The following is a 13,853-nucleotide window of genomic DNA, read 5'->3' on the forward strand; positions in this document are numbered from 1 at the left end:
TGGACTTGACTCCTCACAATAGCGTCTTTTTGGCTAAACTCACAAGTAGTTTTATACCGTACCCGTAGGGGAAAAAGGGTATATTGGGTTTGTGCAAAGTTTGTAACAGGCAGAGGGAAGCATCTCCGACCCCATAAAGTATATATATTCTGAATCAGCATGAAGAGAGAAATCGATCTAGACATGTCCGTCCATCTGTCTGTCCGTCCGTCCGTCTGTCCGCCTGTATGAACGCCTGGATTTCGGGCACGGCTCAGCGTATATAAACCAAACTTGGTATGCAGACGCTCCTGATCCCTAAGCTCCACGAGTTATTATTATTTTTTTGATTATCCCTCCCCTCCCCCTCCCCGATACAGAATTTCGTCAATTGTGTCTACATCTCAAAAGCAACTTAACTGAAACTTTTCATACGTAACTAATACATATATGTATATGTATGTAAATATCTACTTTTGTTTTAAATTTCATCGAAATCGATCTATTCCAAGAAAAGTTATTAGCGAAACTATTTCGCTCTTATTCGCTTCGGCTTTTTGCTTCTGTTAGGATCGCATATAACTCAGTGACGGAAGTTTGTCTGTGTACAGGGTACTTCACTGTCGGGCTTGATCGACTGTAGCTTTCACTCTTGAAATTATAAAGACCCTGAACATATAACAATTTAACGTTGACCCCCATTTATATATATATGTATATACGAGTATATCGTTTGTACGACCACACTGACAGACTTATTTTTATTGAATCTAAGTAATACACAAAGACCTCTCACAATTTATCGGACACTTGAGTACGGGTTTACATATGTATTTAAAAGTAGAGTATAGAGTATAGAGTATATATGCGCCTTCTTCCAGCCACAACTGGAAATTCATTGTTTTACAATAAGCGTACTCCTATGTACTATACTTTCCTATCTTATGCGTTCAGATAGGGCGAAATGGGATTGATCAGAAAAATAAACAACTTAAGAATGTTAGAGTCGTGCAACTCAAGTGTTGCATACTCTATAATCCTGAGCCATTTGCTCTTATTTTTTATATCTACAGAGTTAAATACAATAAAGACAAAATGTTAATTAGAAATTAACTTTAAAACTAAAAAAACAAATTTAATTTAATAATAAATTTAAATTAATTTTTATGATAAATTCAAGCAGCACACTCACACTGCTTGACACTGCTTGTTTATTGCAACCGCCAAGCAACTGCTTTCTGCTGTTAATCATTTTTGTGTTAGAGCTTCGTCAATAGGAAAAAGAATTTAGAAAAATAGTGGAAAACTGAAAGAAGAGAGACTGCGGAACTTTTGGAAAAAGTTTGTAGCAATATCTCTACTTTAACATAATCACTTCAAAATAGACTAGTCACTAAAATCATTAATTATAGAAATTAAAACATCTTTAGCGTTATTACTAATATTACTACAAATTTGGTTGGCTTTTGAAAAAACATATAGAAAAATATATCAATATATGTCAACCGATAACCTCGCTAACAGCATCCTATTAGGGTCTTCTTTTTAAATAAACCCTTATTGCAAAATATCTGTACACGCAGTTAGGGAGCCTAAATAGTAGAGCTTAGTCTTCTGCCAGGGGAACAGAAAGACATGCAGACGAGCATAGCTTCATCGATTCAACTCGTCATGCTGATGAGAAATATTTGCAGTTATTTATTTGAGCTAGAGACACTAGCAAACCAAATGAAAATAAAAGTCATTGTTTGTATATCTATTAAGCATGTTTTGTATTTTGTACATATGTGTATTTATACAGCATTTAAATTTATGGTCTCAACTTTCTCTTAGCGCACTGTATGCAAGCAACCATACAGAAAAGCTAATAAATTTTAAGACGGTCAATACAATGACGATCTATATTCAACAACAAATGCATACATATAATTACTTATGTTAAAAAGTTACACTTTTACAATTTACCGTTTGCGTATTAATATCTTATCTTAAACATAAAACAAGACAAGCAGTGGAAAAAAATCGTTGTATACTTTTAGGCTGTGCGTGTTAAGCCCAACAGAACATTTCTAAAACATACACTTAATTTTGTGTTTACACGTCATTTTTACACGATTTTTATATAAAACGGTTTGAAAATTAAAAATTGCATATATATTTTTCTAGAGATAAGGAATCAATCACCTATTCATGTATTTTTTTAACACGGTTGTCTCTGGAACCAATCTACCGTGTAAAAACAAAATTAGGTGTATTTATTTATGATATTGTTTTTTCTAAAAGACTATTTTTTCACACAAACTTATGTACTTTTGCAGCTTTTTATATCTGCTGGAATCAAGCCCAAGAACTTCCTCAGCTAGGGTGAAGTGTGATACACATTCTTATAGAAATTTGCCAAATCTTTCTATATCTTCAACGACTTTGAAACCACTATAGATTATTTTTGCTTGCTACTGTTACTTATGGTCAATAAAAAATATATGTATATATAGAAAGTTGGACTATCTTTTGATAAGCTAGGCAGAAATTTTATTGCCCACTAATAATTTCAATCTTACCCCCAGGGAAGGTATACAGTTAAGTGTTTAATAATACGTATTTATGTGTGTAATCCCATTATTATCAAATGCTTACGAGCCGAAAGACCACAAAACAATTAGAAATTCCTCAATTGCCGATCTACTTAAATTTATATTTCATTCATGTACACATGATCTAATCTTGTTTATAGTTATTTTTATTTGAGAACTTTAATCATAGGCAATAAATAGATTAATGATATACCTTAATAGACCTTATAATATAGGCTTACGTAAGCTGATCCTCGAAGTCCTGCATAATTTGTATGATGGGATCATTAATATATTTCCGCACTTCCCAATTAGTTGCGAAGTCACCGTGATCCCAAAACGGATCGTTCATATGGTGCATTACCTTGTTGGGCAATGTCTCGGCCAATCGCAGGACATCTGTAACCGCGGCCAGGTCATCGCTGTCGCCGTACCACAAATGCGTTTGGCATGTTATCTGCTCGGTGGCATAGTCCGGCGGGAATTCCGTTCCATACACTTGAATATTTTTCGCCTTCCCGAAATCGAACTGCCGGAAATAGCCCGACTGCTGCTCCTGTAGATAATGTAGCCCCTGATCGGTTGAAGCACCTGCCGGATGTGTCTGAGCATTGATGGCAGAGGCAGTCTAAATACAGAGCAATTAGTCTATTATAAAAGTACAATTAAAAACAAACTTACCGAATTAGAGCGCCCTTCTTGATTGCTATTATATAACACTCCATCGCAGAAGTTTGCAAAGCGCGACTCTGGTCGGCAGGTATTATACAAGAGCGCCAGGAAGAAGTCGTTGTAGGGCAAAAATTCCTGGGACCCAAACAGCAAGGAGTAGGTGTTATAGTGGCCGAGGTAGGGTCCTAGCCAACGAACTAGCGAGTTCGACAGGTTGTTCATATAAGCCACCGGAGCCAACATGTGGGCCGTCTTTATCTTTGCATTGTACTCCGGGCGTGTCGACATCAGAACAAAGAACACTGTAGTTCCCTGTGAGTGGCCGACATAATGGATACCCTGCTGGTTCTGCCCGTTGGCGGACAGGACGTAATCTATCACGGCCGCTATGTCATAATAACCAATTTCGTGCCAACTAAATCGCCAGAAATAAGGATGTTCTGTAGAGCGTGAAGTATGATTTCTCGAATAGGTAGTGCCGCGCGCATTTCCCAACCAAACGTCGAAGCCGGCGTCGGCCAACAGAAATGGCAAGGCATCGTCCGGACCCATGGAGATCCAACCATCCGAGCTGCTCGAGAGTCCATGTTGTAGAAAAGCTATGGGCCTTAGGGCTTGCTCGTTTTGAAGCTTATGTGAATAGGGAATGCGAAACAAGCCAATAATATACCCATCCTCGGTGACCACACTATGGCGCTCCACTGGATACCCATGCTCGGCTATACGATCTGCCTACAACCATCCATGGAACAAGGTCTTGTTTTGATGATTTGGGATAACTCGGAGTTTCGAAATGCTTACCGTTGTCAGTCTGGATGATAGTGCCAAGCGTCCATCCGGATTGTTCAATAACTTGTAGAAATCTTGACCCTCATAGGGATCTATTGGTGTACCATAAGTCCTGCCTAGGAAAAACAGATAGAGCACCAGGCCAGCAACGGTGAAAGTATTGCGACTGCACATACTGCGAGGAAGCTACTGCGCTCTTTTCGGAAGGGGTCGGCCTATAAAGCGTTAGCCCACCACGAACTGACTTTAATCGACTGATAAGCATGGAATGATTAGGGCTAATATACATTCTTAAAAATAACCCACTATAAGTACTCTGCTATATATTTGTATACTAACTTGCCTGATTAATTGCGTCGCTTGATTTACAATGTTAGTTAAATGTTTAAGGGTCAGACTTTTCTTTTCATTTATAAGAAGACTTTTCTTAGTTTCTGTTTTTTAACAAATACTATGATTGCAAAAATCTTTATTTTTCTAAAGATATATTTCTGATAAGACATAGACATTAACAATATTGTTGTGTTACAAGGAATCTAGCACCATTTGTGGTCCGTAAATGGAGAAAAGCAATTAATCTTGTTTAGATCTTGAAATTTTTAAATTTCATTTTTTGAAAGTGGCTTCGACGGAGAGTAAAAACTTTTGCTGTTGATATTTATGCTCGATTATTCAAAAATATACTTTAGGCATAAATATAGCTTATTAAAGTATTTAAAATGATCATCATTAATTTAAATATTGTAATTATTGCTCAATCTCAATAATTAATAACAAAAGCTTTAGAATAACTTTTAAGAGAAAATGTCTGCATTGAATAATAATGATTATTTATATATACTAGTATTTAAATATCGTATCTGAAATTTTGTACTTTAAACAAGAACCAACTAATACATAGTATACAGATCGAAAATGAGTTTTGAACATTATTAAGAATTATCAGCGGTAATACTTGTATAAATATTGCAATTATTGGCCACTATCAATAATTATTAGCAAAAGCTTTAGAATAACTTCATAGAAACAAATATCTTCAGTGAATCATATAAATCATTTAAAAAATACGAATATTTAAATATCGTAAGTGTTTTATCGGCGAATGAGTGAGTCCTGCTAACCAGAATAAGGTAGGTTTAAGCCTGGTTTTCCAGAAAACAGGTACAAGGATACAAGTATATTGTAGTCTATACACAAATAAATATTTAACAACATAAGCTTCCTGCTTTTGAATACGTTTCTCAAGCTCTCTTTATTTTTAAAATCAATTGGGTATCGACTTCAAGTATTTGTATTGAATATTGCCCTTTAATTAAATCGATTATGATAAGAAATGATATACATTTAAGATGTAGTTAAAATGTATTATTTTTCTGTGTTGGTCGTGCTCATGATGGTTATAACACCACAGGCTATGGCCGCCCCCACCGAGTTCTCTTCATTCTGGTACGCAAGAGCATTCGGCATGGCCTGAAGGGCGAGGGAGGAGGAGAATACTTCCGCGTTGAGCGCCGTGTTCAGGTCGATGGGCTTGCTGTGTATAACTATAGAGCGGCCCACAATGCCATTAAAGCCGAAAAGCTGCAGGTAGATGCTCATGAAGGCCGCAGATATCGTACCGTCGTCCTTAGTGTCGACATTTCCAAGCTGTGGGACAAAGCTCAACCGTGTTAGATAAATAAAATACAGTGGAAGTTAGAGCCAGTCTTACAAAATTATTGGGAAACTGTCCTCCAGTGGATTTGCAGCCCTCGCTAACATCGCCGAAGGTGTGGATGTGAAGGGCATGCTTACCCGGCGGCAACCCTGTCATATTTATGGTCACCCTAATGTCGCTGCTGTACGGCAACTGCTGAAAGGTGATCATGCCAGCGGCTTCTGCTGCCTCCCCATCGCCTTTTAACTGTGCACCCGCCTGCCAGCGTGGCAAGACCTTTTGAAGTTAATTTACGCACGTGGTTAATTTTAATTTTTGTACATACTACTTATATACATACATACATACAAGTATGTACATACATACATATGTATGTGTAAATATGTATGTACTCCTCGTATATACAGTGAACTGCCCTACGAACGGACACCCACATTTTAAAATTAATAATTACATAATTATGGACATATGTACATATACTATATATGCACACTCATGTACTGTACTTTACAAATACTGTATTTATTAATTAATTTATACTTAGATTATAAAGAGGACAGATTTGATTGTTTGTTTGTTTATTTATTTGAATTGAAAAGGCTCCGAAACTAATGGACCGATTTAAAGGATTCTTTCACTATTGGGAAGCTACACTATCCCCGCTTAACATGAGCGTAGCGTAGCTTTTACCAAAGGGGGGCCCAAAAAATTAAAATTTTGATTAAATAATGCACGATGCATTTAAAAAATAACATAATAACATATGATCAATGAAAACACTGGTCCAACTCAGATCCATTTTAAGGCGAAATAGTACGTCATAATAATGAACGTGTGGTCGATACCACCTGATCATTGATCAACTTTAATTAGCCCATTTATATTTTAGGTAAAAACCGCAGTCGCGTTAAGTATTAACAAGTCCCATTACTGGGGATAGACCTACGAAAGGCATGTTTTACTTATGGAAAACTGTATGTTTATCTATCTGTCACAAAATAAAACAACATCAAACATCGTTTACAGAAGCTCTGACTCAATAGAGAGCAACAAAAAAACTAAAAAAGAACAAAGAATCATTAAAATAGTTCTATCCAAACTATGTTTATAATTTTACTCTTTTTTAGTAACTCATAACAAAAAGGTTTGTGTGTTACAAATTGATAATTTTTACAATTTTTGTAAAATACCCGTGCGAAGTAGAGGCAGGACGATAGTATTACTCTAAACAGTCCTTTTTGATAGAAAAAAAATTGTTATTAACACATATATGGAACGAATAGGGAACCAAAAATTGTATACAATATTTTAGGAATTATTTTAAAACACAAAAACGAATGCAACAGTTGTTTTAATAACATTTACCCGGCTGTGGGGACTGTCCGTAATGAGAAATATCACCGTGTACATACGATTTCATACATACATATATTACTTAATATTAGCGTGTGAAACGCTAATAAATGTGTCATTAAGAGTTCTAGCCATTGACCTACATAGGCATAACCGTAATATGCCGGCTGGGGATGCAGCAGCGGACCCAGCAGTCCAGTTCCGATGCCTCCGGCGCCGCCAGTACCGCCCAATGGGACTGTCAGCCGCTCGAAACGTTTCACCTTAGTGCCCGACACGACTTTAACGTCTTCGTCAAACTGTGTCTCATTATGAGGCCGCAAGCGATCGATGAGATTTTGGGCTGACGCGCTATAGACCAAAAAAGCTAGTGTTAGTTTAAGCAGCATATTTTATGTTGGCAGGATTTGTGACGCGAATCGGGACCGCACTGTGTGAATATTTGATTAACACTAAACTGAGAAGTCTGACCTGTTCTCGTCGATGTCGTTGGATGACTTCGACATGGTTTTCACGCTGATTGAGCGCACTAATTGCACTGCCACTGCTGTATTTCGTATAAAATAAAAACTATATGCATATATACTCGTACATATGTAGATATATACAAAGCACAAAAACGTAGTTATGGTGACAATTGGGTATCGCGTGTGTGGGTGCGATGCTTGAATACACATGGGTGTCGAATTTGATGTTTAGCCATTTAACAGTCCGATGGGAGGCAGAGCTTTCTGCTTACTTATGCACATCCCATCGGCGTGATGACCTCCTACGATACTCACGTCTCAATCTTTCAGTCGCTTGATTTGCACAGCATAAATAAACTCGCTCTGAAGGAGTCCTTTGAAGCAACTACAAATAGATATAGGCATTCGATTCTTAGTAGAAAAAGATCAGCTTTTATTTGCCTTGGGTAAGCCAGCCTTTGCCAGCCAGGCAGTTTTGACCTCAGACTACTTGGAAACACAGTTATTATTTGTTACTATTAAATTCATAATAAATATCATAATAATTTATTGATATAAATGATAGCTAAGAACTATCTGTAGCCACCGCGCTGGTAGCCACGTGAATTTTGGTTCCAGCCAGCGCCCTGCACACGACCACTGCCACCAATCCATTGCTGGTCCCGCTGTTCCTGTGGCTGCTGAGACCAATTGCCACCTCCACCACGGCCTCCACCACTGCCTCCACGACCTCCACCACCGCCTCCACCACTGCCTCCACGACCTCCACCACCGTGGCCACGAAAGTTTCCATCACCACGTCCTTGTCCGCCGCCTCCGCGAAAGTTTCCACCTCCACGTGCTGGTCCACCAGCACGTTGCTGCTGCCATGAGGGCATCTCCGGCGGTGGCGGCGCATGCTCATGAGCACGACCACCGCGGTCGGGAACATTGCCAATCACATGCTTTTGTATTTTCGACGCTGTATTCTTGCGTACATTTGCTGAACTCGTCTTCTCAATCACGGCCAGGTCACTACGTGCTGCTAGCAATGCTACAATGTTAGTATCTTCGCCGCCATACTTTATCAGTCCTAATTGCAACATTTTCCGCTGAAAACGGTCGTTGATTTCTTTCTCACGATGCTTCATCGATTCGGACCATTGGAAGCTCTGTACGGTCGCCTCTAAACGCGTTAGCATCATTTCGCGACGCAAATTGTACTCCATATCGAGGTCCTTGTGCATAGCTTCCAGCATGCGCCACTGCGCATCAGTTAAAGATTTTGACGTCTTAAGTAATGGTTCGCTCACAATATTCCGATTGACTTGTTTTAAGCGCTGTTCTAGACGGGGCTGCAGTTTTTCGAATAGAGTTTTGCCATTGAGATTCTTCGGCAACTCAACCTGCAAGTCTGCCGACAATTGCTTTACCGCTTCCTCAACATTTGTCTCGATTTTTGATTTTTTACTTGGGGGCTCAGATGGCTGCATTTTAAGTGACATTTTTGTAGCCATCAACTCGCAGGTAAGATAATCTAATAGTTGAAGCAGCGACTCACGGGTTTTGAATCGCTCCGACATTGGCAGAGTTACGAATTGTTGGTACGGGCAGCCCAGCTCTGTTAGCAACAAAGATAGCTCAAATGTAAACTCGTCATTATCCTTGCTGCTCGAAATGTGCTCATCAGTCTTACGGAGCACTGCGAGCTCGTTCGCTAACCAGAAAACCACATCTCTGAAGGTATCGCTGCTCATTCCACTGTCAAGTGCTGTGCGCAGTGTTTCCTGTTCCAAGCAGATGCCCTTATAGCACAAGGCTTGTAGGGAATCGATTATATCCAATTCGCGTTCCATTTTATAAATTAGCCTAGCAGTCCTTACGAAAACCTACATATGTTAATATTGTCACCGGTTGTTTCAATTAGGGATGATAGATTCACCGATAGCGTACTGTCATATAATTGAACAAACCAGATGCTATCGGTTTCTTGCACATACTATCGTTTCTCTTTAGAATTTTTTGAGAAAGTATGTACATGTATGTATGTGCATTTGCCTACATACATATGTATGTATGTACATCGACTTATTTTCTTATCATCATACGTAAGTACTTAATTTATAAACATATAAAATTAATTTTTTGCACATCCTAAATAGTTTTGAAAAACTACCTTTTAAGTAAAATAAGTAAAATTAAGACAAATAAATTTTATAACTTTATTTATTATAGTTACATTTTTTTATATAGTTAAAAATATATAATTTTACACTCTTTTTTGAGAGTATATGAACTATATTTACGTACATAGATCCATACATATGTATGTGTATATAGTATGAATGTACATATGTATGTAAACAAATGTCTTTACTAATTTTGAATTTGTGGTAAGCTGAATTGAAATACCGCAATAAACACAGCAATCAAGAAAATACATTTTTACCAAATTATATTCGTTGATCAATCTACAACATACATATGTACATACATATGTATAAGTAGAAAATAAATGAAAACTACAACAAAGATGAACACTTTTTAAATCAAAGACTGGGTCATAGGTTATCGGTCTTATATGAATTAATCACTTTTGTTAAAAACATCTAGAAATGCCACATAACTTCGAGTTATATTCTCAATAACACAAGGAAGGCAGGGGAGAAGTATTAAACGAAAATGAAAAACCTCATTCTTCTAAAACATACATACATATGCATATAAGCAACAGGAATATGAAAGTTCCCACAGAATGGTGTAGGAAATCTCAGTAAGGACAGTTTGTTTTTATGTATGTTTTGTATATATGTAGATGATGAATGGATTTAGGATTTACATGCGTGTACGCATTATGAATATATTTTTGTAATATCAACTTAGGGGGCTTTGCCCTTACGCCGATCGCTTCGCGAGCTCCATTAACCCCTATAGTATCTCGATTTATGGATATTTCCCGAACAATATGGCTGAACGCAGGTTAATTTTGTCTCCATTTTATATTGTAACATTGTAGGTTCTAGAATTCGCCTTCTATATAGGGCGAATATATTTACAAATTTAGGGATTTTTTATAAAGCAGGAAGTTTAGGATTAGCGTTTGTCGCGCCTATAAATTTGATACATATAATATTTAGTTTATTCATGTCTTCCAAGAAGATACAAAAAAAAATGATAATACAACGATTAAACGACTACAGTTAAATCTTTGCATAATGCAACAAAAAAGGACAATTTCACTGCTTCTAGTCAACACAATGGCACAAAAAAAATCCGTTACAAAGTCAAAATCCAAATAATAAATTTAGGTAAAGCTGTACTGATTATCTACAGCTCGTCCACTGCAGTCGGCTCCACCATTGGCACTGCTTTCGCTACCATGGCGAACTGGCGTTAAGCCTGGGGCAGAGACTTGCTGCTGCTGTGACTGCTGAAGAGATGCTGTCGAGGAACGTAAATGTGCCTGCTGCTCCAAAAAAGTCTGTGAGGTCGGCGGCGTGCTGTGCACTGTTAGAGTCGTTGGGTCCAAATGGAAGTAGACTTGCTCCGGAAAATAGACGTGTTGTGACTCCTGTGGCAGTTCAATTTCGTTTGTCTTTAAGCGAACACTTAGATTCATGGTAATCACTTCGTTGCACTGCGTGGAGAAGAATTAAAAAAATGTAATCAGTATTTGGTATTTGGTTTAGTTTTGATAATAATTCGGCATGCAAAAACTAAAAAATATGTTATTTTATATGGGTGGGTTATGATCAACAATGAAACCGAATGAAACGAAAAGGGAAACAAAAATAAGGAAAATAAAAACCATCACTGACACTGAATTGACTCCAAAATTTTGGCTATCTCACATGTCTCGGCGATGGATGCCCGCTGCCGCCTGTTTCGGCGCCTTGCTCCTGAGACGTAGGTAATTCATTTAGTCTGCTGGTGTTGTGTACCCAATCCGTCAGTGTCACATCCGAAGTGCCACCCGATTCGAGAGGTATGGGGTTGTGCCGAAAGTGCTCAAGCATTTCCTGTATTGACGGAAACCATAGATGCTGCACTCGGCACTGGCCCTTCTCGGATATAGTCAAACGTAGGTGTTTGGCGCGTCCTTGAAAATTGAACGTGAGCACGAACTCACCGCGCCGCGTTTCACTTTGACGTACTAGGAAATATCCGTGACCGGCTGCCTCGGACTGAAGAACCATGCGGGCAGCTTCTGAGCGCGGCAATGTGCCATGGAACCAGGGGAACAAGCGCATCTCCGCAGTGAGATCCGCCACATTTATATCAGGTTCCACATCGCCTAGCTCGTTGCCATCAAAGTTGCTTGAAGCAGACAATCTTTGCTCTCCACGTTCGCCAGTGCCGGCTGTACGTGTCGGACGTGTAGGTACATCTGGCGGGGCATTGGGCGGCGTGCTGCCTAACTCAATGCTGGCCATAGATATGGCGTTTACGTCCGTTGCAGAAGCCGAGATGTTAGCGGCAGTGCTTGCAACTGTTAACGTGGCCAACGCACTGTCGGCTGATTGTGAACCGGCAATGGCTGTACCACCGCGGCCACTATCTCCTCCCAAATTACTAATAGAACCATCCACTGCACTTTGTTGTTGGTACTGCGGATTTTGTATGCCGCCTATGGCACTGACGCCACCAGGATTTGTGCTAATCGGGGAGGTTTGCATGGCCGCTGCTATAACTTCGGATGATTCAATCATGGGTTGTTGGGTTGGAGGTGTTCGCATGCAGTATCTTATGGTGGCTAACCAGCTACGCATGTCATCTGGATTCTCCGCCTCAATAACGTATTCCATATTATTATCGGCCTTTAGCACGAAAGTATTTAGACGGTCCGGCATTTCTAACGGAGTTGTTTCGCGTGCTTCCGAGATAAGGAAACAAAAGACACCGCTACGCGGTTTTGTCGATTTGGGCGGCGTGTAAAACTCTAGCATATAGCCGCCGACGGCCTTCACCAAAGCTAAACGGCACTTTTCCCACTTTTGCGTTCCTGTCGGCTGATCCAAACTCTCCGGCGTCAGATTGTTTACAATACCCTCTTTTCGGCATTCAACTACAATCTTGTGCAGCTTTGTTTTGCTGTGCTTGCTACTGCCATCTCCGTCATCAGAGTTTTTGTGAAAAAACGCCTGCAAAAATAAAAGTTTCTAATATTAAACTATGGTTACTGGCCAAAGGTGCCATAGGAGCACGCTCACCTTTCCCTTACGCAGACCTTTGAAGGACAACCGGCGCAGCAATGATTTAGGAAACAAACGCGAAACTTCTTGCTCCTCGTCGAACTCACCGCTCCCTTCATTAAATAGAGAGCCAATGCCAATTTTAAGGTTACTACGCCTTCGAAAAAACTCAGTATCGTAGTGCTCAGAGAACGATTCCATAAATTTTTGGGCAAAGCTACGATGTGGTATACTTCGCGCTTCTTCTGGAGGCAAATTACCATTTATATAGGTAATGCTTGCCTTCGCAAATTCCGAGGCCGCCACACGCGCATGCCGATCACAAAACTCCTCCCAACTAGTTCCGCCATATGCAGAACTTCCCGTGCCAATTGGTGGCGGAATCAAGTCACTGCCTCCGACTGCACCCAAGCTGCTGCTAGCCATCATCGGTCCTATATAGCCTCCTCCCGAGGTAAATGCTGCCGAATTGCCGGCAGCGCTGTTTCCACCCATGTACTCCGCGGCTTGTGGATGCTGTCGATCGTGGCTGCTTCTATTCAGTTTGCTGCACGAGGTACCCAGTTGTAGTCCTTGTTACTGTAAATCAAACGACAAGAAAGGTTTGATTTAAATAACATACCAAAAATTTCCCCCACAATTTCCCCGGTCAACGGTCTATCTCTCTCTTACTCCTGTGCGCTCTTAATGTAGGTGTGCCCGTGGAAGGAAAAGACGCAAAATAGTGTAAATAATCTAATGTTTTTCACGTTCTCATCATATGTCGGTTTATTTTACATATTCGCATATTTGTATCAATATGTTTGAATAACAAATTCAACTTTTTAATCAGCATCATGGTAAACACCAAATTTTCTTCACTGAAACGGCGGGGCTCTTTACTACTGTAACCACATACTACATATGTAACTTACATATCGCAATTATTTCTAAAGCCGTTTATAATTCACACTTCAAATATATTGATACTTTAATTATTTCGACAATTGTTTTAACATTATTTCTAAATAATAATAGTTCGTACGCTTAAAAACAGCACCCACACAGCTTCTTTGCGCAGTAATATCCTATCGATATACATATATGTATGTATAGGGCTGGTACTAAAATCGATGCCAAATCGACTAGTCGATTTTCTCGAATTTTCAGAAATTCGATTTTTTAGCTGTTTTTGTTGAAAGGCGGAAATCGA

The 13,853-nt window shown here is 39.3% G+C and overlaps 4 protein-coding genes across 6 annotated transcripts; all 4 read right to left on the minus strand.

The window, feature by feature from the left end:
- Positions 1 to 2,790: 2,790 nt before the first annotated feature.
- On the minus strand, positions 2,791 to 4,187 carry LOC115623749 (lipase 3-like). Its single transcript, XM_030518284.1, has 3 exons — positions 4,026 to 4,187; positions 3,234 to 3,956; positions 2,791 to 3,180 (listed from the first exon to the last, which is right to left on the minus strand). The coding sequence occupies exons 1-3, from the start codon at positions 4,185 to 4,187 to the stop codon at positions 2,791 to 2,793; spliced, it is 1,275 nt and encodes a 424-aa protein (XP_030374144.1).
- A 1,191-nt stretch (positions 4,188 to 5,378) lies between these two features.
- Positions 5,379 to 7,412, minus strand: LOC115623752 (superoxide dismutase [Cu-Zn]). Its single transcript, XM_030518286.1, has 3 exons — positions 7,167 to 7,412; positions 5,725 to 5,946; positions 5,379 to 5,660 (listed from the first exon to the last, which is right to left on the minus strand). The coding sequence occupies exons 1-3, from the start codon at positions 7,410 to 7,412 to the stop codon at positions 5,379 to 5,381; spliced, it is 750 nt and encodes a 249-aa protein (XP_030374146.1).
- A 596-nt stretch (positions 7,413 to 8,008) lies between these two features.
- Positions 8,009 to 9,376, minus strand: LOC115624029 (protein FAM98B). Its single transcript, XM_030518606.1, has one exon. It carries the CDS (start codon positions 9,323 to 9,325, stop codon positions 8,063 to 8,065), a length of 1,263 nt encoding a protein of 420 aa, XP_030374466.1. The 5' UTR covers positions 9,326 to 9,376; the 3' UTR covers positions 8,009 to 8,062.
- Positions 9,377 to 10,303: 927 nt separating this feature from the next.
- On the minus strand, positions 10,304 to 13,674 carry LOC115623463 (SH2B adapter protein 1). Of its 3 annotated transcripts, none has more exons than XM_030517821.1 (4): positions 13,576 to 13,674; positions 12,680 to 13,240; positions 11,321 to 12,610; positions 10,304 to 11,106 (listed from the first exon to the last, which is right to left on the minus strand). In XM_030517821.1, exons 2-4 carry the CDS (start codon positions 13,154 to 13,156, stop codon positions 10,774 to 10,776), a joined length of 2,100 nt encoding a protein of 699 aa, XP_030373681.1. In that variant the 5' UTR covers positions 13,157 to 13,240; positions 13,576 to 13,674; the 3' UTR covers positions 10,304 to 10,773. The 3 variants fall into 3 exon arrangements, with proteins under 3 accessions (XP_030373681.1, XP_030373680.1, XP_030373682.1); XM_030517820.1 differs by having other exon boundaries at positions 11,321 to 12,628; XM_030517822.1 differs by having other exon boundaries at positions 10,972 to 11,106; positions 11,288 to 12,628.
- Positions 13,675 to 13,853: the final 179 nt, after the last annotated feature.

Source organism: Scaptodrosophila lebanonensis, unplaced genomic scaffold, assembly GCF_003285725.1.
Source record: "Scaptodrosophila lebanonensis strain 11010-0011.00,11010-0021.00 unplaced genomic scaffold, SlebRS2 tig00000053-arrow-pilon, whole genome shotgun sequence".
NCBI classification, from domain to species: Eukaryota; Metazoa; Arthropoda; class Insecta; order Diptera; family Drosophilidae; genus Scaptodrosophila; species Scaptodrosophila lebanonensis.

Bases quoted from the DNA above. Each gene is read 5' to 3' on its own strand.
- LOC115623749 (XM_030518284.1), bottom strand. From the start codon at position 4,187: ATGTGCAGTCGCAATACTTTCACCGTTGCTGGCCTGGTGCTCTATCTG. The intron at 3,957-4,025 runs GTAAGCATTTCG...GGATGGTTGTAG, and splicing joins TATCATCCAGACTGACAACG to GCAGATCGTATAGCCGAGCA. The intron at 3,181-3,233 runs GTAAGTTTGTTT...CTCTGTATTTAG, and splicing joins AAGAAGGGCGCTCTAATTCG to ACTGCCTCTGCCATCAATGC.
- LOC115623752 (XM_030518286.1), bottom strand. From the start codon at position 7,412: ATGCTGCTTAAACTAACACTAGCTTTTTTGGTCTATAGCGCGTCAGCC. The intron at 5,947-7,166 runs GTAGGTCAATGG...TAACTTCAAAAG, and splicing joins CATATTACGGTTATGCCTAT to GTCTTGCCACGCTGGCAGGC. The intron at 5,661-5,724 runs GTAAGACTGGCT...TTTGTCCCACAG, and splicing joins GACAGTTTCCCAATAATTTT to CTTGGAAATGTCGACACTAA.
- LOC115624029 (XM_030518606.1), bottom strand. From the start codon at position 9,325: ATGGAACGCGAATTGGATATAATCGATTCCCTACAAGCCTTGTGCTAT.
- LOC115623463 (XM_030517820.1), bottom strand. From the start codon at position 13,156: ATGGGTGGAAACAGCGCTGCCGGCAATTCGGCAGCATTTACCTCGGGA. The intron at 12,629-12,679 runs GTGAGCGTGCTC...GTTTAATATTAG, and splicing joins AAGGTCTGCGTAAGGGAAAG to AAACTTTTATTTTTGCAGGC. The intron at 11,107-11,320 runs GTGAGATAGCCA...TTCTCCACGCAG, and splicing joins GGCATCCATCGCCGAGACAT to TGCAACGAAGTGATTACCAT.